At 35.8% G+C, this 27581-nt stretch overlaps 1 protein-coding gene across 1 annotated transcript in view; it reads left to right on the top strand.

The window, feature by feature from the left end:
* Window positions 1-27581, top strand: part of LOC117090412 (solute carrier organic anion transporter family member 1B1) — a 114505-nt gene that overhangs the window by 38647 nt on the left and 48277 nt on the right. The window contains exons 3-7 of the mRNA XM_033222709.1: window positions 5656-5797; window positions 7702-7834; window positions 9906-10027; window positions 12004-12150; window positions 12350-12448. Of these exons, the coding sequence (XP_033078600.1) occupies window positions 5656-5797; window positions 7702-7834; window positions 9906-10027; window positions 12004-12150; window positions 12350-12448 (643 nt within the window). The remainder of the gene's footprint in view (window positions 1-5655; window positions 5798-7701; window positions 7835-9905; window positions 10028-12003; window positions 12151-12349; window positions 12449-27581) is intronic.

Below are 27581 nucleotides of genomic sequence, written 5' to 3'. Positions count from 1 at the left end.
GGATAGATCGCCGCAGAGGCTGTGTTAGCAGTGAGGGAGGCTCCGTGGGCGTGGGACCCTCCCGGCCAGGTGTGGGATATATTCTCCTGGTGTGCCTGTTTCCTTAAAGCGCAGTATTGGGGTGGGAGTTACCCGATTTTCCAGGTGTTGTGTGTCTCAGTTCCCCTGGCTAGGAAAAGGGATTCCCTTCCCCCTTGCGCTTCCAGGTGAGGCGATGCCTCGCCCTGCTTCAGCTCACGCTGGTCAGGCTGCAGCAGCTGACCAGCACTGATTGTCCGGCACTCCCTAGAGAGATGACCCCAGTACCTCAGTTGAAAATGCAGAAATCACCGGTCTTCTGTGTCGCTCGCGCTGGGAGTTGGAGACTGGAGCTGTTCCTATTCGGCCATCTTTCTCCGCCTCCTACCTTTCCACTTTCTGTTTCTATTTTTTCGACTACTTTAAATATTTCTTTCTTTTTTTTTTTTTTTTTTTTTGAAATGGAGTCTTGCACTGTCACCCAGGCTGGAGTGCAGCAGTGGGGTGGGGCGATCCCTTCTCACTGCAACCTCTGCCTCCTGGGTTCAAGCGATTCTCCTGCCTCAGCCCCCCAAGTAACTGGTATTACAGGCGACTGCCACCATGCCCAGGTAAATTTTTTTTGTATTTTTAGTAGAGATAGGGTTTCACTATGTTGACTAAGCTGGTCTCAAACCCCTGACCTCGTGATCTGCCCACCTTGGCCTCCAAAAGTGCTGGGATTAAAGGTGTGAGCCACTACGCCCAGCCTACTTTAAATATTTCATATGAGTAGAATTTTACAGTGTCTCTCTTTTTGTGACTGGATTATTTAGCTTAGCATAATGTCCTTGAGTTTCATCCATATTGTAGCATGTGATGTAATTTACTTATTTTTTAAGTGTGTATAATATTCCATTGTATATGTATACCACATTTGCTTTATTCATTCATCAATAGACATTTGGGTTGCTTCTACCTCTTGGCTGTTGTTAATAGTGCTGCAATGAATATGCATGTGCAAATATCTCTGCTAGATCCTGTCTTGATTTATTTTTGAATATATACCCAGAAGAAGAATTAATGGCTCATATCGTGATTCTATTTTTTGGTATTTGTGGAACCTCTAAACTCTTTTTCATGAGGGCTGAACCATTTTATATTTCCATCAACAAACATGAAGTTCCTAACTCCTCTATATTCTCATCAACACTCATTATTCTCTATTCCTGAAATAGTGACTTTTCTGATGGCTGTGGGGTGATATCTCATTGTGGTTTTAATTTGCATTTGCCTGATAATTAGAAAGTTGAGCATCTTTTAATGTGCTTATTGGATCTTTGTATATCTTCTTTGCAGAAATGTCTGTGTAAGTCCTTGGCCCATTTTTAAATTGGGTTGTTTCCTTGGAAAAGTTCATATATTCTAGATATTAACTCCTCACCACTTATATTATTTGCATTTATTCTGTGCCATTCCATAGGTTATTTTTTCACCCTGTTGTTTTCCTTTATGTGCAGAAGATTTAAGTTTGATATAGTCTGATTTGCGTATTTTTAATTTTGTTGCCTGTGCTTTTTGTATCACATTTAAAAATTTGCCAAATTCAATGTCCTGAAGCTTTTCTTCTATTTTTTTTTCTATGAGTTTAAGGTCTTACATTGAGGTATTGAGTTCATTTTGAGTTAATTTTTGCATATACTATAGGGTAAGGGCCCAACTTCATTTCTTTGCATGTAGGTATCCAGTTTTCCAAATACCACTTGAAGAGCTGTCAGCTTCCTTGTACTAAATCAATGGTTTTTTTTGCTGCTGCTTTTAAGAATCTCTGTTTGTGTGTAATTTTTGACAGTTTGATTATACTGTGTCTTGGTATAGAGTTTTTTAGATTTATCTTATCTGGAATTATTTGAGCTTCTTAAATGTTTGGGTTCCTTTATCTCCTAAGATTTAAAAAATTGGGGGCCATAATTTACAAGTTTTCAGAACTTTCTCATTTACTTCTCTTCTGCTATACCCATAATGCATATGTTGCCCTGCTGGATGGTGTCCCATAATTTCTTTAGGCTCTTCATTGTTCTTCTTTTCTTTTTGTGCCTGTGACTCTAATTTTACAAGTTCTGTCTCTGATTTTGCTGATTTTTTTCTTCTGCTTAGCCAAGTTACCTTTTGAGTCTTTCTAATGAATTTTTCAATTCAGTTATTTTATACTTCAACTCCAGAATTTCGATTTGGTTCTTCATAGTTTCTACCCTGTTAATATTCCTATTTTGTTTATTTGTTATGTTCTTCATTTCATTTAGTTGTCTGTTCATGTTCTCTTTTAATTCATTGCACATACTTGACTAATTTCAAGTCCTATGTCTGGCAATTCCTGTATCTTCATTTGTTTTCGGTCAGTTTCTGGAGATGTAATTTTTTTCCTTTTAATGCGTGAGAATCCTTTCTTCCTTTTTATACTTTGTATTCTTTTGTTGTTGAGATTTTAACATTTAAAAAATCAGCCAACTCTCCCAGATTTTGTGAGATGATTTTCTACAAGAACTCTCCTCACTAATTCTGGATAGAGATTCCGTGGCCTACTCATGCTATTTTTCTAGTATACATTCCATTCTTTCTCCTTTAGGCTTGTGTGTGAAATCTGTTTGAAAAGGTTTGTTGATTTCTATAGAAGACCCTCCCCTGTTGCTTGAGAGTGGCCTTTCTGGGGCTGCATTAAATTGTTGTACTGGTGCTCCACCTCGTGTCTATGTCTGGAACTGCAGTTTTGGTGCACCTTTGGTTGCCTTTGCTTTGAAAGACTCCATTTTTATTAGTACTTGAATATAGGCAAGTCAGAAGCCAGTCCTTGGACAACCTCCTTAAAAATCAAAATATTGGCCGGGCGCGGTGGCTCAAGCCTGTAATCCCAGCACTTTGGGAGGCCGAGACGGGCGGATCACGAGGTCAGGAGATTGAGACCATCCTGGATAACACGGTGAAACCCCGTCTCTACTAAAAAATACAAAAGAAAAATTAGCCAGGTGTGGTGGCGGGCGCCTGTAGCCCCAGCTACTCGGGAGGCTGAGGCAGGAGAATGGCGGGAACCCGGGGGGCGGAGCTTGCAGTGAGCTGAGATCGGGCCACTACACTCCAGCCTGGGCGACAGAGCGAGACTCGGTCTCAAAAAAAAAAAAAAAAAAAAAAAAAAAAAAAAATCAAAATATTGAACATAGGGGACTAAATGTTTCCTTCCAACTGCATTGCACAGTGTGGAGTGAGAAAGACTCTAGTGAGAGAGACTGGAAACAATCATGATTTTTCTTGCCAGGTTGTTTTCACGATAGCCTGGAGGTACAGAAACCTTGTAATTGGTGTCTGAAATTCCTACTGAGGCATTTAGTACATATAGTGTTAAAACTGTGCCTTGCCGTTGAGGTTCCAGGGCAGTTCTGCTGTCTTGCTGATGTCACTATCTTACACATTTTTTAGTCCTTTTTAATAAAATGATTTTTTAATGATTAGGACCTGAACAATTTTCATCCCTATTCTATGGCGCAAAGACTGTATACATTTTTACAAGATGTTAGAATTGAGTATCTTTGAAGAAAATCTTCATAAGTTTTGCCTAACTCCGTTGCCCCTTTCTCCTGTCTTGTTCTTCCCATCATCAACTTAGTACAACTAGTATTGATACTCTTCTACCTTTTATGCTGTTTCGTAGATAACTTTTTATATTTTATTTTAAAACTTTTAGTTATCTCTATAAGTTGTATCATTTAATAAATTTTTTAAATTCCTTTTATCTTCATTGATACCATGTATCATTTGACAGTTTCTTATGCAGAAAGGAACACACCCACATTTTATCAGCTATCAAAGAGTTTTTTAGGGGGGGGCCTTTTATCTCTATCCCCCAAACATGGCCTAGGGCAAGACACAGAGTAGGTTTTGGTTATATAAATGTTCACTCATTATTTCTTAAGCATCTTTGTGACAGGCACTGTCCTAATCACTGGGGATGGAGCAATGAAAAAAACAGACAAAAACCTATGACTTGACGGGGCTAATATTCTGCTGTGGCAATATAAAATAAACACATAAAGGAATAAATGTATTGTGAGCAGAAAGGGGTGCAATTTTAAAGAGAGTGGTTGAGGAAAACCTCACTGTGAAAGTTCCATTGAGCAAAATTCTTAAGGATGTGAAGGAATGAATGATAGAAATATGACTACAGGGAAGAGCCTTTCATGTCAAGTGAAAAGAATAAAAAGCCTGGAGCAATATAATGAATCTGGAATGCTCAATATACAACAAGAAGGTCTAATGTAGCTGGAGAGGAATGACCAAGGACAAGAGTAACAAAGTATAAGATTAGAAAGATAAGAGGAATATTTGTGGGGAGGTGGGTGTCCAAAAGAGGACAGGTTGTTTATGGTCTCATAGGTTATCGGAAAAAACTCGATATTACTATAAGCCATATGGGAAGACAGAGGGGCAGCATGGTCTATTTCTGATTTCTAAAGGACTTCTTTAGCTACTTTGTTGAGAAGAGACTGTTAGGCAGATATGCGCAGAAGTAGACACATGGGCTTAGGGGGCTCTTGCAATAATTGAAGCTAGGCATGGTGGTGGAAACCATTGGGAAATATAGGAGGTAATTAGAAGGGGTCGTTTAGTCAGTTCAGACTGACAGAATAGCACAGACTTGGTGTCTCAAACAACAGATATTTATCTCTCACATTTCCAGAGGCTGAGAATTCTGATATCAGGGTTCTGGCCTGATTGAGTTCTCATAAAGGGCCCTATTCCTGGTTTCCAGAAGGCCATATCCTTGTTGTATCATCACTTGGCGGGGGGAGAGAGAGAGAGAGAGAGAGAGAAATAGAGAAATAGAATCTCTAACTTATTGTTTTGTGAGGGCACTAATCTTATCAAGAGCACTCCATTCTCATGACCTAATTGCCTCAAAAAGACCCTATCACCAAATATCAACACATTGGAAATTAGAGTTTCAACATATAAATTTGAGGCAGGGGATATAAACATGTAATATATAACAAGGTAAATGTTAATAGTAGAGAGCACAAAGAAATTTGTTTATGGATATAAATGTGAGCTGTAAGAGAACTGATTAATCGATACATTTTATTGACATGAAATTGACAAATAAAACATATATAACCACTGCATCTTACGCTGGATGCCAGTCACTTGTGTTGGTCATAGAATTTTTCTTTGCCTCTGAAAAGTTCTATTTTTCAGCTGGCTTCCTGGAAGTGCTACCTTTGTGAATGTACTGCCACTCCCCTCCCAGTTAGCCAATGCTATTCACGTGGAAATAAAGATTAGCTCATCATCATGGCCATCTGAGAACGTGAAGTAGCTTTCTATAAATCAGTTAATGAGATTAATTTTAAATTAACAATCTTAACTGCAATGCTGTCATATTTTGATATTATAACCAAATTAGAAATGATGCTTTATCAGTGTAGTGATAATAACATTTAAATGTTAGTACCTGATTAGTAGTAACTGGTAAGAGGGAAAACTAAGTATGGTTTTTAAGATACAAATAATGTTTTTAAGTAAAGAAGAAAAGCTATTATAATTCCTTGTGCCTATTGACATTATATAGTCCTTTGATTAACCATTTTCCCCCTTTCCTTCTGATTTTAGATGTTCTTGGCAGCTCTGGAACTCAGCTTTATTGCTAAGGCACTAGGTGCAGTTGTTATGAAAAGTAACATCATTCATATAGAAAGGAGATTTGAGATATCCTCTTCTCTTGTTGGTTTTATTGATGGAAGCTTTGAAATTGGTAACATTTTTTTTTCTATTTTAATAACCAAACTTGCAAAGTTAAAAAAAAAAAATGCTTTACACCACTGGTTATCAACTGGGGTAAATTTATCTCTCACAGGCAATTTGGCAATGACCAAAAACATTTTTGGTTGTCATAACTGGACAGGGACTGGGGGGCAAGGGAGGTACTACTGGTATCTAAAGTAGAGGTCAGGGGTACTGCTAAATATTCTATAATGTGCAAAGAATGATATAGCCGAAAATGTTGATAGTGAGGATGTTCAGAAATCCTGATTCTACACAAATTCAATTTTTGCAAACTAACACCATGTCCTACTTTACCTCCCCTCTCTCAAGATGAAGAAAGTTTGGGAGAGGACTGTTATTCTTAAGGAGAAAGGAATCTTTTCGGAGCAACCTACATTAGACTTTTATTGTTTCACTGAGCACACCAAAATCTTTCCTTTGAAATATTTAAGATATTTTGTTGTCTTCATTTTAATTTGGATTTCTACAATAATAGCTCAGGGAAAACATTTTCTGGTTCATATTTGTGTCTTTCCCTATTTAGTTATTTTCTTCTAGAGCATTTATGAGATGAATATTAAATTTTCTGGGAATTTTTCTCTTTAAATTTTTTTCTCCTAAATTTCTATAGTTTTTCTTTATGTTTCATTAATCTTTGCTGATGCCATCAGTCATCTTACCATATCAAGTTCTAATTGGTATATATATCTATATTTTACATTTACAACAGCACTTATTATTTTTAGGCTGCCAGTTCTGATTTTACGGATGCAATGTGCCCTTGTACTCCTAAAGACACTAAATTTTTTATAAAGTAAAAAATTTACTCATTCATTTTGGTGCTTTTCTTCCAAACTATTTTTATGCTATTTTTTTCATAAATGTTCAGGAATCCTTAACTGCTATTTCTTCGTTGTTGTGCATGAGGCTCCAGATGGATTAGAAGTGGTCATGACTCTTTCCATTTGATATGCTCTATGTATTATTTAATATAAATGACTTATGCACGACATTAAATCTCAAGTGGTTTCTCCTCCAGGAACCTTTCTGGAAGCTCTGTTTTTTTTTTTTGTTTTTTTTTTTTTTCTTTTTGAGAGGGAGTCTCGCTCTGTCACCCAGGCTGGAGTGCAGTGGCGCAATTTCTGCTCACTGCAAGCTCCGCCTCCCGGGTTCACGCCATTCTCCTGCCTCGGCCTCCCGAGTAGCTGGGACTACAGGCGCCCGCCACCTCGCCCAGCTAATTTTTTTATATTTTTGGTAGAGACGGGATTTCACCGTGTTAGCCAGGATGGTCTCAATTTCCTGACCTCGTGATCCGCCCCCCTCGGCCTCCCAAAGTGCTGGGATTACAGGCATGAGCCACCGCGCCCGGCCTCTGGAAGCTATTAATTAAGTTCCCCCTTTCTGTGGTTTGATGGCAGTTCTGTCCCTCTGTTTTTGTCGTTAGTATGAAACTTCTTGAAGACAGATGCCATAGTTTATTCTTTTTCAAGTAACTTTCTTATTTCTGGCTGTGAGCTTCATGTCAGGTACATTTAGAAATTTAACTAATATTAAGAATAAAAAAGAAATGCATGAAGGAGCACCTTACCCTCAGATCAGGAAGATTCATCTCCATTTTTCTTCATTCCAATATAATCCAGTCAACTCCAAATTTTTCAGTAAAATTTTGCTTCACTAATATTGCCAAGTATTTCAAGTGCTTTTTTTGTGTATTTAAAACAACTTTTCAGTGAGTGGTCTAATGTAGGTGAATTCACCTTCTCAATTAAATTACATCATCTTTGAGGGAAGGCACTATGTCTGGATTCTATTTGCATCCATTCTGGGGTTTTCAATTCTAGAGGCAAAATTGAACTAAGTTGTATCAACATACTTTTGTTCTCTTCCTAGGAAATTTGCTTGTGATTGTATTTGTGAGTTACTTTGGATCCAAACTACACAGACCAAAGTTAATTGGAATCGGTTGTTTGATTATGGGAATTGGAGGTGTTTTGACTGCTTTACCACATTTCTTCATGGGACAGTAAGTGTTTAAAAAAAAGAAAAAGGCCTCTGTGCCAGTAACTATCAGTACCTTGTAAATTAGGAGTAGAATTTTATTATTATCCCTTTAAATAGGCAGTTACCTTTTGAGAAGTATACCCACTAAGTGTGTATAGAAATAGTGTCTATTTGTCTACATAATCACTTTATTTATCATAGCTTTCATAGACTTTGAAGTAACAAAAAGACTAAATTGTAGAGTTTCAAATGAAATACATAGGCATTTTATGAGTTTTTAGTATAACATATATACTGTATGTCTTTGCCTATAAGATTTTGATTATTTTTGATAACACTTCAACACTTATACCTCTACCCACTGGGGTATAGGTGTTCCCATCATTTCGCTGAAGCTGTTATTCCTAAGGTCACTGTGTAGTTATAATTACAGTCAGATGGTCCTCAGAGAAAAGTTTAAATGACACATGAGGGAGAAACTTATTTTTCACATTAAAGTTAATGTAGCCAGTTCAAGGATGATATGATTCTACCTCTTTCCATCATAGTGCTATGCCTTGCATGGCCTTGGCCTCATGATCCAAATTATGGCAATGTATTTCCAGGCAACAAGACAGAAGAAGAGAAGAAGAAGAAGAAACAAACAGTCCACACAGGCTGAGGCTTAAGAAGCATTTTTAGAAGCAAAATATCTCCACTGACTTTACATTTACCATATATTGGCTACATTTCACACATAAATATATAAATACTGAAAAAAAATAGACATTATTCCAAGACACCATGCTCCCAGTTAAAAATCCCAACTATGATTACTATGGAAGGAAAGAAGAAAGGATATTGAGAGACAAGGAGCAGTGTCTGTTAGGGACACCAATTACTTTCTCATTGCCAAATCCAGCAGTGATGTCATTTGCTTACCATATTAATTCCATCTCCCTGCCATATTTGGCCCTTATAAGAAGTTTCTTCTTAGTGGTACTGCTCTAGCTTGTTTTCATCATACTGCACTCTCTTGATTCATTTTCTATCTTTGTGTCTTCTTCATCATGTCCATTTTTTTCCCCTCTGCTTTGGCACCATACCATCAGAGTCCTCTAATTCCCTTTTTAATCTTTATTTATTATTCGTCATGATTTGTATGGAAAATAAACCTCAAAGGCAACTGTCACAGCTTCATCTTTCATTCCACCCTAAAATTAAGGACCACAGTCTAGATCAGCATTTCTCTAAATATGACATAATATGTAACACCTTTGCACCTATTATTTCTACAGCCTTGAATACCTTTGTTTCTTTGTCTGCCCTTCTATTCATCTTCAAGATTTCTTTTACCTATCATTCTTATTTTGGTGTCTTCTCTGATCTCTTCCCACAACCTCCAAGCAAAGCTGATCATATCCTTTGTCTCTGTGACAACTCAGGACCTTGTATATTAAACTTATACATTTTATCATATATGTTTATATTAGTGTGAAATTCCTTAAGTACAAAAACTGTGCATTTTATTTCTAGTTCTTTGAAGCTGAGCATAATGCCTGGAATACAGTAGGCTGCCTTTAGAGCTCACATGGTACCTAATTATTTATGGATATTAACATCTCTGTTATTCCTATCAAGTTTTTTCTCATCTAGTTGAAATGGACTAGATTTTATTTTTACTACGTTTTGAAGAGTCATACATTAGAGCGTGTGTGTGAATATGTGTCCATGAAAGAAAATCTGACAGACTGATCATCTTTGAAGATAATTCAAAACGATGAATGGTTACATGCAATTAATAATTACTTTTTAAAAAGGTGAAACCAGGGTATTGCATATATTGACCTAAGATATAACCACTCCTAGAATAACAGGAAAGTGATAACCCACCTAGCCTGGGGTGTACCAAATCATCTTTCTTGCTGGACACTTTCGTTTCACTTTTACCCATCACATCTCTTAAAACACATGCTGGGAAATTGACAGAAAGGATTCTGGTAATTTGGGGAAGATAATGGTGCAAATAAAGGGGAATATTTCTCTATATTTCTAGGAAAAGTGAAAATATTCAGTAGATAAGCAAAATGTTCAATTCAGTGATGTTCTTACAGTTACAGGTATTCTAAAGAAATTAATATTGATTCATCAGAAAATTCAACATCGACCTTATCCACCTGTTTAATTAATCAAATTGTATCACTCAATAGAACATCACCTGAGATAGTGGGGAAAGGTAAGAATTAACATTGACAGTAAAAAGTCTTCCAAAATGTATAAATTTAATTACATCTCTAAAAATTGTTGTGATATTCATTAGCAAAATTTAATTACGAATGAATAGGAAAAACACTTGACTCTTACAGACATAATTATAGTGTTTATGTACACAGTTGACCCTTTAACAACACAGGTTTGAACTATGTGATTTCACTTCTATGCAAATGTTGTCCATCCAAACTGAGTGATAAACCTGCCAATAAGAATATCTGACATTTTCTATATTTGGATTGCACAGGGCCAACTGCAGAACTTAAGTGTGCATGAATTTGAGAACACACAGGCAGCCCTGTAACAAATTCCTTAATATAACAAGGCATGACTATATTATATGTAAAAGTGTTTAGAAGTAGATCAGAAAAGAGAATATTTTCAGTAGGAAATTGACAAAGAATATATGTATTAAAGTAAAACAGGAGGAAATAGTATAAATATGTAAATCATATAACTTTGCTTTCAATGCAAAAGGCAAACTATTGTATCATTTAAAGATTTTTTGCCTATTGTAACCCAAATTATAAATTATAATTGCAAATTGTACCGCTAAGGATATTTTTAAACCTATTAAACAGAAAAAGACTAAAAATATATAGAAACGAAGTGGAGGCAAAAAGGATTTCACATTGTATCTATTGCTGAAAGTGTATACATTTGTAAATCTTTCTGGAGATTCATTATCAATATATATTAAGAACAAAAATATACTTACCTACTTAGTCTGAAATTCTGCTATTATTGATTAATCTTGAGGAAATAACCAGGAAACTGCAAAAGGACTTATTTACAGTTATAGTCATGATAAACCTAACAGAATAAAACAATAAAAAAGAAAATAAAGCCGGGCGCGGTGGCTCAAGCCTGTAATCCCAGCACTTTGGGAGGCCGAGACGGGCGGATCACGAGGTCAGGAGATCGAGACCATCCTGGCTAACACGGTGAAACCCCGTCTCTACTAAAAAATACAAAAAACTAGCCGGGCGAGGTGGCGGGCGCCTGTAGTCCCAGCTACTAGGAGGCTGAGGCAGGAGAATGGCATGAACCCAGGAGGCGGAGCTTGCAGTGAGCTGAGAACCGGCCACTGCACTCCAGCCCGGGCGACAGAGCGAGACTCCGTCTCAAAAAAAAAGAAAAGAAAAGAAAAAATAAGATATTGAATAAACACATTTTGAAACTTATTCAACACATTACTGTCCAGTCATTAAAGTTTTGATATTAAAAAAATCTTAACAACATGGAACTATTGTTATAATATAGTGTTAACTGTGTATACCATTTCATAATATGAACTGGATTTTTAAATACATAATGGACATAATGAGTATAATGCATATATTTTATGCAAATCTGGAAGATATATAAAAACACTTGGGGTGATCTTCTGTGTGCAATGTGATTACAGATAATTTTTACTTGTTTATGCTTTTCTATATGATATGGCTTGACTGTGTCCCCACTCAAATATCACCTTGATTGTAATAATCTCCACATGCCAAGAGTGGGGACAAGTGGAGATAATTGAATCATGGGGGCGGTTTCCCCCATACTGTTCTCATGGTAATGAATAAGTCTCACAAGATCTGATGATTTTATAAATGAGAGTTACCATGCACACGTTCTCTTGCCTGTCACCATGTGAGACACGTCTTTGCTCTTCCTTCACCTTCCACCATGATTGTGAGGCCCCCCAGCCATGAGGAACTGTGAGTCTGTTAAACCTTTTTCCTTTATAAATTACCCAGTCTCAGGTATGTATTTATTAGCTGCACAAGAATGGACTAATACACCATATTTTCAAAGTTTGCAAAGTGAATATAAATTACTTGTACTTGTAAACTTAAAAAAAAGAGTAGAGTAAGAGTTTACAAGTAGTTGAATTTGTAATAGAAATGCTAAAATTAATGTTTACGATGAAACACTGTCTTATCTACATAGGTTGTGTGAAGGAATCTGGGTCATACATGTGGATGTATGTGTTCATGGGCAATATGCTTCGTGGAATAGGGGAGACTCCCATAGTACCACTGGGGCTTTCTTACATGGATGATTTTGCTAAAGAAGGACATTCTTCTTTGTATTTAGGTAATGTACACAAAATATTAAATTATATGATCACTTTCCCTTTGTCTACTTTTGAAATAGTAGAGTTACTAAACTTATTATTTCACCTATTAGAACATATATTTGGGTATATGTATTGTATCATGTTTCTTTTAAAAACATGGTAAATAAGAGCCATGCATTCTTGGCATCTAGTAAAATTGCTTTATAATATTTTCAGGTATATTGAATGCAATCGCAATGATTGGTCCAGTCATTGGCTTTACCCTGGGATCTCTGTTTTCTAAAATATACGTGGATATTGGATCTGTAGATCTAAGTAAGTGCAACCAGAACAAGGTACCATGATAATGTCTTTCTAAGCACACACACAGAAAACATTTTTCCAAATAACTGAATTCACTCTTTCAATAGTCCTTTGCTTAATATAATTAGAAAGTTACAAGTAGGAAATAAATGCATTACTAATCAGAATAAATATAAAATCTAGCTCCCATTTATACTATCTTTTACAGCTAAGTGTAAAATGAGAGAATGTAAACAAATTTATTTTCATGAGCTTGGGCCAAAATAACCAAATGTAAAAAGTCTCCCTCCCAAACTGACGGCCCAGTCAAGTAAATTTTATTTTTCAGTTGATGGTGGCTTGGATGTTGATGTGTAGAACTTAAAGTTTGCTTTGCTAAAGTCTTCTTGTGGCTGCTGCATTGGTTTATGGCTGGAGTCATTTGAGAGACTTCACTGTGTAACTTATGGTCATTTTCCCTGGTCCTAGCAGAGGGCTTGGCATATGGCAACATTCAGTAAGTACTTGTTGAACAAAGTAATAAAGCAGAGGTTACATAAATAAAATCTATGATTTTCTTCTTCATTCTCAGAGCATACTTTCCTTCTTATCTCATAGGTGAAAGTGATGCCATGTTATAAAAACTGTCTCAACTTCAGGCCCTTTTCCCTAAAAATATTCTTGCACCATATCTGTCTTTATCTTCTTTTTCTCTTTCCCAACTCAGTGGAAAACATATCCATCTGTATCCAATGCTGATAGATCTAGCTGGAGCTTAGATTCTCCCTTCCTGTTTCTTTATCTCCATCTTCTCTTTGATTCAGCAAACACACTCAAGTATTTCCCATCTTTATACATAGCTACAGTTTTTTACACCCCCACACAACTTTCTAGCTGAATCTTTTTTTTATTCCTCTTCAGAGCCAAGCACCTAGGAAAATATCAACTAAATTAGCTAAGATATCTCACCTTCTCACCTCCCATCCACTTCTCAATTCAGTATAATCTGCTTCTGTTGTTAGTGAAACACAATCGATTTCTACCTACTTTACTACAGATCTGTAAATAGGTATATTTCTATCATTTGTGTTAATTGATATTTCCAGTTCCTCTTCATGTTTTCCCTTCTTAGATATCCTATTAGCCCCTAAAGCGCAATATGTCAAAATCTGATCTCATCATCTTACCTCCAAACCCACTTTATTCCCTCTATTCCTTCTCTTGATTAATATCCATACCTTATTCAAGCATTGACTGAGTTACTGTGCCCTGTAATCTCACATTTCTCTGCATTTACACTTGGTAAAACTTTTCCCTTTTTTCATTTGCATAGATCTTGAAGTCTCTTCAAAAATATGGATCCTCTTAGAGAAGCCTTACTTCACCACTTTCTATTAGTCCCAAATGAATAGCCAAGAGCATGCCTTTATTGTAACCCTTCTCACAATGAGCTATTAATATTTGTGTGCTTACTTGCCATCTCTTTACCACATGACAGAATGACATGTTCTTAGCAAATAATAATTAGTTATGTTTGTGAATAAATAAATACGATTTTCTATCTCACTAGGACTTCAATAGATCATTCCAAAGAGATCAAAGGATCCATTTCCACGATGAGATAGACATCACAGTGGGCCAGCAACAGCCAAAAGCTTGAAAATGTTTGCTAATCTAAAACTATAAAGAAAATACTTGATAAAATGTTTTACATGTTCAGTGTTAGACATATAACTTAGAGTAGCTACATGTTACGTTCATTATTTCTACTCATTCAACTCCAGTTTCATCATTGCTTTATCACGAAGAGTACAGAAATAAGTGGTAAATGTCCTTAGGTAAATTATTTTATAAGCTCTCTATTAAGAAACCATTACATTATTTTATAATTTATCACGATACAATTTCTAACATTGAATGTTCAGGTATTATTATATCTTCTCTTATTCAGTGATGAGTATGAGCTTCGCTTATAAAGTATACTTTGGCAAACTCCAATGCCTAACGGAGCTGAAGAGGTAAAATAAATGAGTAAAAAGTGCCAGGAATAGGAATTTAGGGTGTGATGGTTAGAATAGGAAAATTTTTTTGGTTGTGAACTGCTCTCCCCACAGGTCCAAAAGCACATGTGTTCCTCAGCTCTGGCTTATTCTTTTAATGCACAAATTTAGGCCCTGCATTGACAAGGACTTCTGATTGGTTTCCAAGAAAATCCAAAATCCAAAATTTTTATGTAGAATTTTTCAATTTTTAAGACTGTGAGTAAGCCAAGAAAAACTATTTCTCAGGTCCTATCTAGCGAGATTATGACCCTTAGTTAGTATGTGTAGAACAGTGAAAGAACAGAAAAAAAAAGTCATCAAAATTACATTTGTCACAGGTGATGAATAAATACTTTGCATGTAGATGGAGTCACTGATTTAACCAATCATTTCCTGAAGTCTGAGTTGTTGATTATGACACAATATGATCATATAGATCAAGTTTAAATCTGTGCATACTTGAAAATAAATTATTTCTAGATAGTTTGTAATCAAGTCAATGTTATCTCATATTAACGAGTTTTCTTATAGATCAGAGTAATGGCACCACTTAATTGTGCCACAAACTTCTATGGTGTGTGTGTTTCTGTATGCATACGCTTTTTTATTTCTTATTATTTTTCTTTTATTGTGGTAAGAACAATTAAAATGAAATCTACCTTCTTAACAGATTTTGAAACATACAGTGTACCCATGAAAAATAGGTTTAAATTATGCTTGTCCACTTATGTACAGATTTTTTCAAGAAATATATTGAAAAACTTTGAGGAGATTTGTGAAAATTTGAGAAAATTTATAGATGAATTACATAGTGTAGAAATATAGAAAACCCAAAGAAAAAGGCATGTCATGAATGCATAAAATATGTTTAGATTCTAAACTGTTTTATCATTTACTACCATAAAATATACACAAATCTATTATAAGAAGTTAAACTTATTAGAGGGGACAACATGGCCAACTGGACACACTCAGGAAGTACCACTTCCACTGAGGAAGCCCAAATTATTGAATAAACTAACATACTTCCAGCATATCTTTTGAGAGAAAACACTGAAAGTCAATAGAGAGGTGACACAGACACTGAGGCTGAAGAGAGAGAAAACTGGAAACCCAGTGCAAGGTTGTTGAACACCAGAGATAGTTTCCAGCTAAGGGGTGAGTAAAGTGGCAGTGGAACAACCTATTCTTGCTGATGACATCTGGGATCCTACCTACAAGAGAACCCACAGTCCCCAGAGACAGTGGAACAGGCAGAGGCACCTGCCCAGAGAGTGGACAGAAATAGAACTACTGGCAGCATTGAACCCAGGGAGGTTTGCATATTGGGTAGCTGCAGCAGAACGCAGCTGTAGGTGTCCAACATTCAGTGCTCCCTTTCTTCCACCAAGTAGCTCTCAACTCACCTGACTGCTGAGCCAAGAGAGAGTGGGGCCAACTTTCCTGTGAGCTGGGACACATCTGTACTGTAGGCCCTTCTGCCTGCCAGTTCCTCCCAGTACTCCTGCCTGGCCACACCTGCAAGAACATGTGTACAGCACAGCCTCCACTGCTCAGCCTGAGGGTTTTTTCCAGTACTCCCACCTGGGTACTTCCTCAGTGTCCTTGGAGCACTTCAGATCCCCCAGTGTAGCTACTGCCTGAACGAGAAGGACCAGACAATGGAGCCACAGGCTAGTCCCAAAACCTCAGGGCTGCAGTGCATAGGTTGGGAGTGTGAGCTGAGATTGGTGCCAAGCACTCAAGCAGAGGAGGAGCCCCCAATCTCAGAACACTGAGAGGGGTGAGATGCATGGGGTCATGGGCCAGTGCAGAATGAGACATGCCTCTTTTCATAGGCCCAGTCCAGGAAGGCTGTGTCCTGTCTGGTAGCTCCTGCCTCTGCCTGAGGGAGCTCCATGGCTCAGAACAGTTTCCTAACAAAGGAAACACAAGTGTGGTACCAGTGACCAGTGACCAGAGAGGGCATCCCCCAAGGCCCAGGAGTAGGCCTGTTATGGGGATCATCTGTCTTCCCTGCTGCCACAAGCACTGTTGTAAACACACTGAAAAACAAAAGAGCTATGCCCCTGAGTAACAGTTTATCTGGCAGCCATTACTCTTAAGCACCATTTACTGGATTACAGCTCAATTTAAAACATCTATATTTATATAGATAAACATAGATAACATAGATAAACATCTATATAAATACATATACACACGTATATATGTGTGTTTATATATATATATATACACACACACATGTGTGTGTATGTGTGTGTGTATACATATATATATATATATATATATAATTTGAGACTGTATCTTACTCTCTTACCCAGGCTGGAGTGCAGAGAAGTAGTCATAGCTCACTGTAGCCTCAAGCTCCTTGGCTCAAGTCATTCTCCCATAGCCTTCTAAGTAGCTGGGACTACAGGCACACACCAGTACACTTAGCTATTGTTATTTTCTGTAGAGACAGGGTTTTCCATGTTGCCCAGGCTGATCTCAAACTTCTGGCCTCAAGTGATCCTCCCACCTTAGCCTCACAAAGTGCCGTAATTACAGGCTTGGGTCACTGTGCCTGGCTTCAAACATAGTTTGCCAGTATACATTGTGTATGAAACTGAGAGCAAGAATCTAGCTACAAATAAAAATATTGTACAGAGTCTTATCCCAGAACTTAACCCAACTGACCATACTGAACTTGTACCACAGTTAAACGAACACCAGCCATTCAAAATTAAAAGGAATCAACAAGAAATCTGGCAATTCAAAAGGTAAGAATGTACCTTAAACTTAAAATGGGTGCATTTGAGCTCTCCAGCGATGGTTCTTAACCACATTGAAATGACTAAAATGACAGACAGACAATTCGGAATCTGGATAGGAAGAAAGCCATTGAGCTTCAGGAAAGTGTTGAAACACAATTTAAGAAATTCAATAATTCCAGTAGAATGATCCAAAAGCTGAAAGACAAAATAGCCATTAAACAAATACTACTTCTGGAATTAAAAAAAAAAAAAACTACATGAATTTTATAATACATTCAGACCTTTAGCAGCAGAAGAACATACCAAAGAGAGAAAAGAATCTCAGAGCTTGAAAACCAGTTTTTATAATCAACTCCATCAGACAAAAATAAAGACAAAGAACCCTTAAAAATGAAGAAAACTTCTAGGAATTTGGTTTCTTTCAGTAAAGAAACCAAACCTATGATTCATTGGAATTCCTGAGAAAGAAAAAGAGAGAGTAAGTAACTTGTAAAACATATTTGCAGATATAGTCTATGAACTATATCTATTGCAGATATAGTCTATGAAAATATTCTCAATCTTACTAGAGAGATTGACATGCAAATTCATAAATTACAGAGAACCCCTTTGAGATGCTATGAAGATGGCAATCCCCAAGGCATCTACTCATTAGATTCACCAAGGTCCATATGAAAGAAACAAATATTTTAAGATTTTTTGAGGGGCAACTAGAGAGGTGGATCAAGTCACTGTCAAGGCGAACCCCATCAGTCTTGCAGAATGCCTTTGAGCAAAAACCATACAAGCCAGAAGAGATTGGGGGCCTATTTTCAGCACCCTTAAAGAAAAGAAATTTCAACCAACGATTTCATATCCCACCAAATTAATTTTATAAGTGAAAGAGAACTAAAATCTTTCTCAGACAAGCAAACATTGAGGAAATTTCTTATCACTAGGCCAGCCTTATAACAGGTCTCTAGAAGAGTGCTAAACACGGAAACAAAAGATTAATACCTGCCACGACAAAAATACACTTAAATACATAGCCCAGACACATAAAGCGACTACACAACCAAGTGTATGAAACAACCAGCTAACAACATGATGCCGTGATCAAAATCTCACATATAAATAATAACCCTGAATGTAAACAGGCTAACAGCCCCAATTAAAAGACACTGAGTGACAAACTTCATAAGAAGACAAAACTTAGCCTTCTGCTATCTTTTAAAAGACACATTTTACATGTATAATACCCACAGGATCAAAGTAAAGGGACGGAAAGAAATCTATCCATGCAAACAGGAAACAAAACAGGGCAGTAATCACTATTCTTACATCAGATAAAACAGACATTAAACCAAAAACAGTTAAGAAGGATAAAGAAGGGTATTATGTAAGGATAAAGTGTTCAATTTAACGAGAAGACTTAACTATTCTAAATATATATGGAGTCAAAAGTGGAGGATCCAGATTGACAAAAAAATTTCTTAGAGACCTAAGGAAACTAAAAACAGACAGCCGTACCATAATAGTGGAAGATTTCAGCAACTCACCGACAGTGTTAGGTATCTAAGCAGAAAATTAAAATGTAAATTTTGGACTTAAACTCGATTCTCAACCAATTGGATACAAAAACATCTTACAGAATACTCCACCCAACACTAACAGAATATACTTTCTTCTGATCTGCATATAGATTGTATTCTAAGATCAATCACATACTCAGTCATAAAGAAAGTCTCAATACATTCAAAAACTTAAAAGTTTTTTGAGCACATTCTTAAACAAAAGTGCAATAAAAATAGAAATCAATACCAAAAATAGTTCTTAAAACCACCCAATCAGTGGTTACCAAACATGGTAATTCAACAACTTTTCCTGAATAATTCTTGATTTAAGAATGAAATTAAAAGAATTTTTTGAAATTAAATGAAAGAGAGACATACCTCACTAAAATCTTTGGAATCTATCTAAAGTAGTGTTAAGAGGAAGTTTACCATGCTAACGGCCTTCATCAAGAAGGCGGAGAGATTTCAAATTAACAATTTAATCTTACACTTACACTAACCAGAAAAAAAAAAGGATATCCCCAACTCAAACTGAAAATAAATAACTAAAATCGGAGAAGAACTGAATGAAATTGTGATGCAAAATGTAGAGAAAAGATAAATAAAACCAAGAGTTTGTTATTCAAAAGAATATAAAAAGATTAATAGACTGTTAACTAGATTAACAAATAAAAAAAGGAGATCTAATTTAGCACAGTCAGAAATGACAAAGATCACATTACAACTCCCATAGAAATGCATTATGAATGCCTCTGTGCACACAGATTAGAAAATCTAGAGGAAATAGAGTCATTATTGGAAACAACCTCCAAAGATTAAATCAGAAAAAAAGTGAAAACCTGAACAGACCGATAACAAGTTATCAAATTGAATTAGTAATAAAAAACCTACTGACCAAAAAAAGCCCTGGACCAGATGGATTCTCAACCAAATTCTACTAATTCTAATTTTATTTTATTCTAACATAAAAGTTCATTTTTTTAAAAGTTAAACTTTAAATTTAAGGACAGAAATACATATATACCTCATATTATGTCATCTGCACTCAAGAGAAGTGAAAACAAATGTGAAGATGTACTATTAAGGCATAACTTTATAAAATTGACTGTAGCACATACTTTACTGCTGTAATAATTTCATAGCACCTCCTGTAATTGTAATAATAAGGCTGTGTTGAAAGCACCTGCTTAAAACACCATGTGACACTAATTATCTCCACATGAACAGTTCCTCTCTCCAGTAAATTGTGGACTGCAGCAAAATCTGATTGCTTGTGATGTTTATGTATTTTTATACTGTTTAGTGCAATACTGTAAAGTTGGAATAACACCATTGGAGCCATATGAATTGTCACTAGTGATGCTGAAACTGCTCCTAAGAAACTGAGAAAGTCACAACATTACAAGAAAAGTTGAATTGCTTAATATATATGCAGATTGAGGTCTTCAGCTGCCCATTGTTTCAATACAAATGAATCCAGCATAAGGATCATTGTAAAAAACAAAAAAAGAAAAAAGAAAAAAAGAAATTCATGATGGCATTGCTGAGGCTATGCCAGCAGGCACAAAATCTTGCACTTTTAGTAATATACCATTGTATCTCATATTGAAAATGACATTGTTATGTGGCTGCAAACTTTTATAAGAAAGGCATAACCATAGACTTTAATATGACTTGAGAAAAAATGAAGTTATTACATGACCATTTAAAGCAAAGGAAGGTGAGGGATCTAAGGCCGGAGAAACTAATGCAGGCAAAGGATGATTTGATAATTTTAGAAAAATATTTGAGTTTAAAAATTTTCAAAATAACAGAAGAAGCAGCTTCTGCCAAATGAGAGAAAGTGAAGAGATTTTCAGACTCCACTAAGAAAATCATTGAGAAAGGATATCTGCATGCGCAGGGTTTTAATGCAGATGAAAGTGGGGGAAAAAAAGCCACAAAGGACATTTATTAATAAAGAAGAGAATGAGCACCAGGATTTAAGGCAGGAAGGGATAGACTAAGTCTACTATTCTGTGCAAATGAGGTCAGGCTTATTATCAAAACTGTTCTTATCTACAAAGTTGATAACTCCCAAACCTTGAAGGGAAAAAATAAAAATCAACTGCTAGTCTTCTAGTCGTACAAAAAGAAGGCCTGAACAATTAGAACTCTTTTTCCATATTGCTTCCATCAATGCCTTGTTCTGGAAGACAGGAAGTAGCTTGACAGTAAGGGACTGCCTTCACAGTTCTTTTCATATTAGTCAATGCCTCTGGTCACCTAGAACCCCATAAGTTCAACACCAAGGGCATTATAGTGATCTATTTCTTCCACCACAATATCTCTAATTCAATCTCTAGATCATGGTGTCATAAGAAACTGCAAAGGATCATTGCAGGTGATACTCTACGGAAAGGATTATCAGTGCTATCAAAGAAAATCCTGATAGGCAGAACATCATAAAAGACTCGAAGAATTGCACCACTTAAGATGCTATTGTTGTTATAGGAAAAAAAAAAAAAAGTGAAAGTCATTAAGTGCAAAACAATACATTTCTACCAGAGAAAATTTTGTTCAGATGTTGCGCATAAATTCATAGGATTAACAACATGGCCAATCAGGAAAATTATGAAAGAAATTATGGATATGTAATGAACGGTGAGGAGTAAAAATTTCAAGATATAAGTATTGGAGAAATTCAAGAGCTAATTCGTACTTCATCAGAGAAATTAACAGAAGATGACTTGATGGAGATGAGTGCCTGAGAACTAGCGTCAAATGATGGAGATGGAGACACAGAAGAAGCAGTGCCAGAAACAAATTGTTATTAGGCTATCTAGCAGAAGGATTCTGGCAATTCAAGATTGTTTTTGGCTTCTTTTACAACCGGGACTCTTCTCTATTGTGGGCACTGAAACTAAAGCGTATGTTGGAAGAAGGATTAGTTCCATTTAGAAAAATTTTTAGAGAAATGACAAAACCACAAAGTCAAATAGAAATTATGATGTATTTCTGAAATAGTTACTGAATGTACTTGCCTCTTGCTTTCCCTTCTACCTCCTCCACCTCTTCCACCTTTTCCACCTCTGCTAACCTAGTGAAAGCAAGACCAGTGCCTCCCATTCCTTCTCCTCCTCAGCCTACTCAATGTGAAGAGATGAGAAAGATCTTATCATGTTCCACCTCAACTTAATGAATAGTAAATATGTTTTATTTCCCTGTGATTTTCTTAATAATATTTTTTTCTCTAGCTTACTTTATGGTAAGAATACTATGTACAATACATATAACATACAAAACATCTGTTAATCAACTGTTTATGTAAGGATTCTGATCCACAATAGCTGATATGATTTAGATCTGTGTTCCTGCCAACATGATGTAGAATTGTAATCCCCAGTGATGGAGGTGGGACCTGGTGGGAGGTGATTGGGTGATAAAGGTGGCTTTTCATGAATAGTTTAACACCATCCCCCTTGATGTTGATCTCATGATACCGAGTGAATTCTCATGAGATTTATTTGCTCAAAAGTGTGTAGCAACTCCCTGCTCTCATCTTCCTGTAGAGACTGCAGAACTCCATGACTGAAACTTTATACCCATTGACAACTCCCTGCTTCCCCTTCCCCTTAATCACTGACAATCACCATTCTACTCTTTGCTTCTATGAGCGTTACTGTTTTATGTTTCTCAAATGAATGTAATCATGCAGTATAGGTCCTTCTGTAACTTGTTCATTTTGCCTAATGTCCTCAAAGTTCATCCGAGTTATCACATATTGCAGAATACCCTTCTTTTTAAAAACTGAATAATATTCCATTGTATGTCGATACAATATTTTCTTTATCCATTTATCCATCAGCAGACATGAGGTTGTTTTTACAGCTAGCTATTATGAATAGTGCTGAAATAAACATGCAAATGCAAATGTCTCTTCAAGATAATGATTTCAATTCTTTTATATATGTACCCAGAAGTGGGATTGCTGGGTCATATGAGAGCTCTGTATTTAATTTTTGAGGAATGTTTATAATACCTTTTATACTGGCTGTACCTTTTTGTATTCTACCAGCAGTGTACAGTGTTCAAATATCTCCACATTCTTGCAAACACTTTTCCTTTCTTTCTTAAATGGTAGCCATTCTACAGGTGTAAGGTGTAGGAGAAGTGTGGATTTGTGCTTTTAATTTGCATTTCCCTGATAAGTGATGTTGAAAATCTTTGTATTGAGCTGCTATTCATTTGTATGTCTTCTTTGGAGAAATTTCTATTCAGGTATGTAGCCTAATTGTGTTTTCAAATTTACTTTTTTTTTTTTTTTCAGTCAGAGTCTCGCTCTGTCACCCAGGCTGGAGTGCAGTTGTGTGATCTTGTCTCACTGCAATCTCTGCCTCCTGGGTTCCAGTGATTCTCCAGCCTCAGCCTCCAGAGTATCTGGGATTACAGGTGCCTCCACCACACCTGGCTAATTTTTGTATTTTCAGTAAAGATGGGGTTTCACCATGTTGGCCAGGCTGGTCTCAGACTCCTGACCTCAGGTGATCCAATTTGTCTTGGCCTCCCAAAGTGCTGGGATTACAGGCATCAGCCACCGAGTGACATATATAAAATTGTATTTTTATCATGTACACTCCAATGTTTTGAAATAAATATATACGTGGAATAAATTTAGCTAATTAACAAATGCATTATCTTGAATACTTATTTTTGTAGTGGAAACACTTAACATCTACTCTCTCAGCATATTTCAAAAATACAACATATTGTGGTTAAGAATAGTCATGCTGCTGCACAATAAACCTCTGTAATGTATTCTTCCTATCTAATTGTAATTATATATGCTTTGACCAATATCTCCTCATGTGGGAGATCTGTCAGAGTGGTGGAAGAAGCTATAGGGAAAGAGCAGGCCTTTTGAAAGGTCAGAAAGCTCTGCAAAGCTTCATGGGAGAATAAGCTGATGACAGCTGTCCTCTTACCCTGAGGCAGAGGGCGAGAAGTAGGTACAAGGAAGTATAGATGAATTTATCTAAATAGGCTTGTTTACCCATGTTGTCCAGAAACTGACCTTTGACCGTCACTCACGTGACTGTTCCCTGTAAGGGGGAACAATAACGTTAATTGCCCACAGATTAACAGTATTGGCTCCAGGTTTTCGGGCATTATGTCTATACTAAATAAAAGTGAGCAGCACCAGCTTATTGGGACTGCTGCTCACTCTTCCACAGTCCCCTAGCCACTCTTTCACTGCATACCTGTGTCTGAGTACTCCTTTCATCCATTGGTAGGCCAGGGTCTGCAGGACAGACCTGACATCCTCAACTCCACTCTTCTCCCAACCACCTGGCTTCTGGTAGCCACCATTCTACTCACTAATAATTAATTAATTTTTATTTCAATAGCTTTTAGGGTAGATGTTTTTAATTACAAGGGTGAATTCTATAATGATGAATTTTGATATGTTAGTGCACCCATACCTGAGTAATGTACACTGTATCCAATATGTAGCTTTTTATCCCCTCAGTCCCCTCCCATCTTTCCCCTTCTGAGCCTCCTAAATCTGTCACATCAATCTGTATATCTTTGTATCCTCATGGCTTAGCTCTCAATGATAAGTGAGAACATACAGTATTTGATTTTCCATTCCTGAGTTTCTTCACTTAGAATAATGTCCTCCAGTTCCATCCAAGTTGCTGCAAAATTTTTAATCAAGTTATTATATTTTTGCTATTGAGTTGTAGGATTTCCTCATATGCTTTATAAATTAACCCCTTTTCATATATATATGATTTATAATATTTTATTTTATTCTGCATGTTTCTTTTTTACCCCATTTATTGTGTCTGTTCTGTTCCATTGATCTATATTTCTGTTTTTATGCTGGTAACATATTGTATTAATTCCTATAGCTTTAAAATACATTTTGTAATTAGGAAATGTGAGGCAGCTTTATTCTTTCTCAATGCATTTTTGGCTATTTGATGTCCTTCTTGGTTCCATATGTATTTTAGAATTGTTTGTTATATTTTTGTAAAAATATGGTTGGGCTTTTGATAGGTATTGTATTGAATCTTTACATATATTTAGGTAGTATGGACATTTAATATTAATAAGTCCTTCAATTAATTAATGCAGAATGTCTCCCCAATTATTTATGACTTTAATTTCTTTCCTCAGTGTCTTGAAGTATTTCGTGCACAAGTCTTTCACCTTCTTAAATTTATTTTTGTGTTTTATTCTTTATGATTTTAGTGTAAATGGAATTGCTTTCCTAGTGTCTTTTCAAATAGTACTTGGTTAATGCATAGAAATATAAGTAATATAATGATTTTGTATCCTGCAACTTTACAGAATGTGTTTATTCAATTCTGACAGGTGTGTGTGTCTGTGTGTGTGTGTGTGTGTGTGTGTGATCTTTAGGGTTTTCTGTATACAAAATCATGCCATCTGCAAGTAGAGGCAATTTTACTTCTTTCTTCCAAGTTTGAATGTCTTTTATTTATTTTTCTTGCTTAATTGCTCTGGCATAAAATGGCAGGACCATGTTGAATAGAAGTGATGAGAATGGCCATTTTCCTTCGTTCCTGAAAGCTTTCAGTTTTTCACTCTTGAATTTAATGCTAGCTGTGGCCTTTTAAAATATGCACTTCATTTTGTTGAGGCAATTTTTATCTATTCCTAGCTTGTTAAAAGTTTTTATCATAAAACATTGTTAGATTTTATCAAATGCTATTTAACATCTGCATATATGATCATGTAGATTTTGTCCTTTATTTTGTTAATGTGTTACATTACACTTGGTGATATTTTTTAAACTTAGCATTTCAGGTATAAATCCCCCTTGAATATAGTGTAGTGTCCTTTTTATATGCTATTAAATTTGGTTTACTAGTATTGTTTTAGGATTTTTTCCTCTGTCTTCATCAGAGATATTGGTTTGTAGTTTTCTTTTGGTGTCTTTGTCTGGCTTTGGTATGAGAATAATGCTGGCCTCATAAAATTAGTTTGAAGATGTTCTCTTCTCTTCAATTTTTGGCAAGAAAGTAGAATGGATTGCCATTAATATTTTCTTTAGCTATTTAGTAACACACACCAGTAAAGCCATCTGGTCCTAAGTTTTTTTGTTGAGAGGTATTTGATTATTAATTCAATATTTTTATTAGTTGTAAATCTCTTTATATTTTCTATATTTTCTGTGTTTTATGTCTCCAGAAATTTATTTTTTCTTTCTTATCTAATTTTTGATGTATAATTTCTCATAGCAGTCTCTTATGATTGTTTTATTTTTCTAGCATCAATTGAATGTCTCCACATTCAGCTCTTATTTTGTTTAGACTAAGCTCTCTTTCGCTTAGTCTAAAGTTTGTCAATTTTGCTTATCTTTCAAAAAGATCAACATTTAGTTGTGTTGATATAATTTTTTTCCCTATTCTTTATTTATTTCTTCTCTAATCTTTTTTCTTCTGCTGCTAACTTTGGCCTTAGTTTGTTTTTCTTTTTATAATTTTGTGAGGTGTAAAATAGGTTGTTCATTTGAGATAATTCTTTACTTTTTACTAGCATAATTATGCAATATTTATCAGTGTGTATTAAGAGCAAACAATGCCAGATGCTGCTAGTGACCATAAATTAGAGAAATAACCTCTGTTTTTTGAATATGGAAATAAAATTTACCCTACAAATGTAGATATTTATTACTAAACACTTCCCTCTTACTACTGTTCTTGCTGCATCTCATATTTTAGAATGTTTTGTTTTTTATTCTCTTTGTATCTAAATATTTTCTAATTTCCCTTTTGATTTCTTTGACAATTTAATTATTAAAAAGTTTGTTAATATCCATATTTTTACAATTTTCTACTTTTCTTTTTGATACTAATTTCTGGTTTTATTCCACTGTAGTTAGAAAAGATAATTGGTATGATTTTAATTTTAAATTTATCAAGACCTGTTGCGTGATGTAACATGTGGTCTATCTTAGAAAATGTTCCATTTCTGTTTGAAAAGAGTATACATTCTGTTTTTATTGAGTGAAGTATTCTCTATGTGTCTGTTATGTTCAATTGGTCTATAATGTTGCTGAAGTCCTCTGTTTCCTCATTGATATTCTCTCTGGTTATTCTATTTATAATTGAAAGTGAGATATTATGACATCAGCCTACTATGGAGGGCTCACTGTAATACACTATTTTATATAAGAGACTTGAGCATCCTTGAATTTTGGTATCCATAGGGAGTCCTAGAACCATTGCTCACAGATACCAAGAGTTGATTGTATTATATTTCTCTGTATTTCTCTTTTCAGTTCTGTCCATGTTTGCTTTATAGCTTTTGGGTTTTTGAGATTGAGTGAATATATTGGGTTGTATATTCCTTGTGAATTCACTTAAAAATCATTCTATAATGTCTTTCTGCAACTTGAGACAGTTTTTTACTTAAACTCTTTTTCTTTCTTTGACAAATAGTTAGCTTGCAAATTTTCCAAACTTTTATGCTCTGCTTCCCCTTTAAATATAACTTTCTACTTTAGGTCATGTCTTTGCTCTCATATCTGAGCATTGCAGGTTGGAAGCAACCAACTTATATCCTTAATGCTTTACTGCTTAGAAATTTCTTCCATCAGATATTCTAAGTCATCATTCTTTAGTTCAGACTTCCACAGATCCCCTAGGGTATGAACACAATGCAGCCAAGCACTTTGCTAAGGCATAACAAGAGTGACTTTTGCTACAGCTCCCAATAACTGTCATTTCCATTTGAGACCTTGTCAGCGTGTACTTCATTGTCCATGTCACGATCTGCATTTTGGTCATAATCATTTATCCAGTTT

This window comes from Trachypithecus francoisi, unplaced genomic scaffold, assembly GCF_009764315.1.
Source record: "Trachypithecus francoisi isolate TF-2019V2 unplaced genomic scaffold, Tfra_2.0 Lachesis_group11, whole genome shotgun sequence".
Lineage (NCBI taxonomy): Eukaryota > Metazoa > Chordata > Mammalia > Primates > Cercopithecidae > Trachypithecus > Trachypithecus francoisi.
The sequence above is the reverse complement of the archived record's forward strand: the minus strand, read 5'-3'. Positions and strand labels throughout refer to the sequence as shown.